Source organism: Chaetura pelagica, unplaced genomic scaffold, assembly GCF_000747805.2.
Source record: "Chaetura pelagica isolate M959 unplaced genomic scaffold, ChaPel_1.0 scaffold456, whole genome shotgun sequence".
Taxonomy (NCBI): Eukaryota; Metazoa; Chordata; class Aves; order Apodiformes; family Apodidae; genus Chaetura; species Chaetura pelagica.
In genome coordinates, this window is record NW_009953574.1 from 1,567,478 (window position 1) to 1,570,970 (window position 3,493).

The following is a 3,493-nucleotide window of genomic DNA, read 5'->3' on the forward strand; positions in this document are numbered from 1 at the left end:
AAGAGTGAAGGGTGAAGTCTCTATACTGTTTTTTAAACAAGACAAGTAAGTTATTGTTTCTTGAAGAAAGCAAAAGACACAATGTCCTCACCAAAAAAAAAAAAAAAAAAAAGAGGGAGTCATAATTTCCTACTCTTTTATATATTATCCTGAATTAGACATTCAGCTTTCTGTTGTGGCTTCTACAGCCAGAATATATGGGCACATGGTGGCTTAGTGGTTAAGCAGAAAAGTGGAATGAACTTGAACCTTTTGTGGGGAGCAGAAGGCAGGGTTGTCAAACAGCTCTTGCCCTCTCATTTAAATACAGTGCCTTCTAGCAGAGAGTGCCCTGTGAGACATAACAAGGGCTGGCACCAACCTTTCAGCCCAGCCTTGCTTTCCCTTTACAGAGCACAGCCTTGTGTTCAGCAGAGGTGCCTGTGGTTTCCAGGTAACACCTGGAGGGCCAGCCCTTTGTATGCTTGGGGCAGCCTGGGCTGCTCCTCCTGCAGATGGACTTCACCAAAGCCCCACAAGCTCTCGGCTTCACCATTAAATGTTAACAAACCACTAGACAGCAACCATGAACTTACAAAGTTCTCTGAGAGTACAAACTAAGTCTGCAAGTAACTCCATCTCTGGCTTCACAGTTTAATGAAATGAAGGATAATTCTGAGTTTCCAATTTAGTAATCTCTATTTTTTTTTGGTACGGGACTAGGCACTCATCTACCAACCATGCTGACTTGAATGCAAAGTTGCTGAGACAGAACTAACAACATAACTTTATGAAACCATTTATTCAAACACTCTAAACCAAAATAAAAAAATGGAATTATTTCCATGCTACAGGTGGTCTTATGGAGCAAATTATATAAATACCATTCTGAAAACACAAGACTAGGCTGTCAGAAAGTCAGGAAAAGCATGCAGTCCTAACATACATCTGCTTCTTTCTTTGACCTGCAGAACATAGCCTTGTGCTTCCTTCTAGAAAATGTACATTTTAGCTCATGTTACAGAATGTTCAGTTTGAAATCCTGATCAGAACAAAATATTCTGTGGCCACTGATCAATAATCTAGATTTATGAATCGAGTGATACTTACATAGTAATACATAGTGATACAGAGATACTTACACAGTAACTCTTCAACCGAATGAAGTCCACAGTCATGGGGATGGATTTGTCACTGTTCCTGTTCAGTGCTTTGATGTAGTCTAATAAATCAGCAAAAAATTTATAGCCACCCTTGAGCACACAGAGTGCTACGATGTGGTGTCCTCCCATGCCCTTCATAATCTCTCGTGCCAGTCTCTCTGTCCTGCACAAAACCAAGGAAGAGAGTTAGCTGTCACAACTCATTGCATTTGCTCACTAGAGCAGCAGCATTTTATACTCAGGGCAGCAAACACATGCACCAAACTTGGAAACACATTTTGCTTGGAAATATTTGCCTAGCACTTCAGCCACTTTTACATGTTATTGGTCAACAAAGCTCTGCTTCCCAAGGTTAATCTAACAGCAGCACTGCCAAAAAAACTTTGTTTGCATACGTCACACTCAGCCAAAGCAAATCTTAACACCCTGAAGCTGTTCCACCCTCGGATATGGGACAGGAAGGTGTGTTTTCTTCTTCCAAAGAGAAGCTCAGCTTCCATGCAAAGAGCAATCCAAGCTGACACAACAACAACAACAAAAACCTGTAGCCTTTGCTAGCTGAGGAGCAAGAAAATTCTCAAATCGTAAAATAAAGAGAATGTCAGAAATTTGTCCCAGCTGCAAAACACCATGCCAGTGAGGCAGAGGAAGAGAACGCTGCACTGTTTTTCTGCAATCATTGTTTCTAAATTTATCTTGTCGTTCATTTTAGAAAGCATGGTATGTATTTATGGTGTGCCAGCTGACAGCACGCTTCTCAGAGAAAGTCTGCCATTATAAACTTTATGTCAATTCATGAATGATACATACTTTGCCCATTTTTTCCATATACAGACTTCCAGCAAAAAGTTTTTGCAATATTAAAAAACAAAACAAAACAAACACCATATTTTGTAGGAATGTTTATTATGTCTAAGCAAAGACCACAACAAATCTGGGTGAATTCCCAAGATAAAACTTCAAGGCACATCACAGATTGCAGCAACCATGGAAGGGGCAGACTGATATTTGCAGAGGCCAATGTTGTTCCCAAAAGGGAGAAAGTTGGGTATGACTTTCCCACCATATCAACATGAGAAAGTCTAAGATGATGTGATTGATAATTTAGTTTTATTCATATCCTAGGGAAATTTGAGAGACTAGAGTTGTTCTCAGACTGACTGGCACTACAAATAACACCTTTTAATTAGGTTTTAGGAAAATATCAAAGAAACACTGAAAAGAATGTTGTAGATTGTTATCTACCACATCACTTTGCTTGAGAATTATGACTAAATTCCTAGCAACAGCATAACTGCAAATGTACAAACACTTAGAAGCCAAACAAGAAAGAGTTAATTAGCACTTGTACTTCTTAGTCTCTAATTAAATGTAATCTATTTAGACAGTTACCAGGCAGCAAAACTATCACTGGAAGATTGTTTATTCCAGTGTCATGGAATCAGCTGGAGCAGTGTACTGTCTGAAGTCAAACAAACCTGTCCATGATGAGCCCATGAGGAATATAGACTTTTTCCAAATCATCTGCATAATGTTTAGGTATGCAGAACAAGTCCAGGTCGTAGCCTTGCTCATCATCGCCAATCTGAAAAGGAAATAAGGTGAGGTTTCTAAAAAGCCTTACAGAAAGTCTGTAGTTAGTAAGAAACTACAAGTCCTTGCCTTTATTCAGTAAGGTATCAAACTCATCATGCTCACCAGGATCACCTCTCCACTAGAAAACATTAGTCACACTGAACACGGTGTAATCTGCCAGAACTTAAGAGTTCACAAGAGTTGCTGCATAACACAATGTGGGGAAGAAATTAAGTCCTAACAACATTCTCCTACATTGGAGAGCGGGAAAATGAAGCTACTACACCTCACTTAATCTCTTCATTACATGAAAAAAAAAAGATTAAAAAAAATCAATGAGCTTTTAAACACCTTTGATTTTCCTACTGTAGTGTAAAACCTGCATCTGCAATCAAGCAAGCAGGAGTTTTGCCATCCACAACACTGAATAACAACAAAATTCCTCTATAAAACAGCCTGCAATATGAGCAAGTGTATATTAATCAGGACAATGGATCACCATGTGTATGTATTTATACCAGACACTGCTGAGGTTAAGGGCATATTGTCCCAACAGCATCAAGAACAGCCCTACCTGAACCTTAACCCTGCTGCCACTTGAAAATGACAACATGTTAATTACTTCACTCTCTGGTTATGCAGCTGAACGCTATTTTCTGTAAAATGAAGTCAAGAATTTCAGCTGGAAACCCAAAGCTTATCACTGACAGGTCACTGAGGCAGGCATGTTCAGGATCCACTTGGCAACCACTGCCCTAGCAGGGCACAGTCTTTAT

At 39.5% G+C, this 3,493-nt stretch overlaps 1 protein-coding gene across 1 annotated transcript in view; it reads right to left on the reverse strand.

The window, feature by feature from the left end:
- The window catches only part of HPRT1 (hypoxanthine phosphoribosyltransferase 1), a 14,388-nt gene extending 11,521 nt beyond the window's left edge, over positions 1-2,867 (reverse strand). The window contains exons 1-3 of the mRNA XM_009999691.1: positions 2,841-2,867; positions 2,621-2,727; positions 1,122-1,305 (exon numbers count right to left, since the gene is read on the reverse strand). Of these exons, the coding sequence (XP_009997993.1) occupies positions 1,122-1,305; positions 2,621-2,727; positions 2,841-2,867 (318 nt within the window). The remainder of the gene's footprint in view (positions 1-1,121; positions 1,306-2,620; positions 2,728-2,840) is intronic.
- Positions 2,868-3,493: the final 626 nt, after the last annotated feature.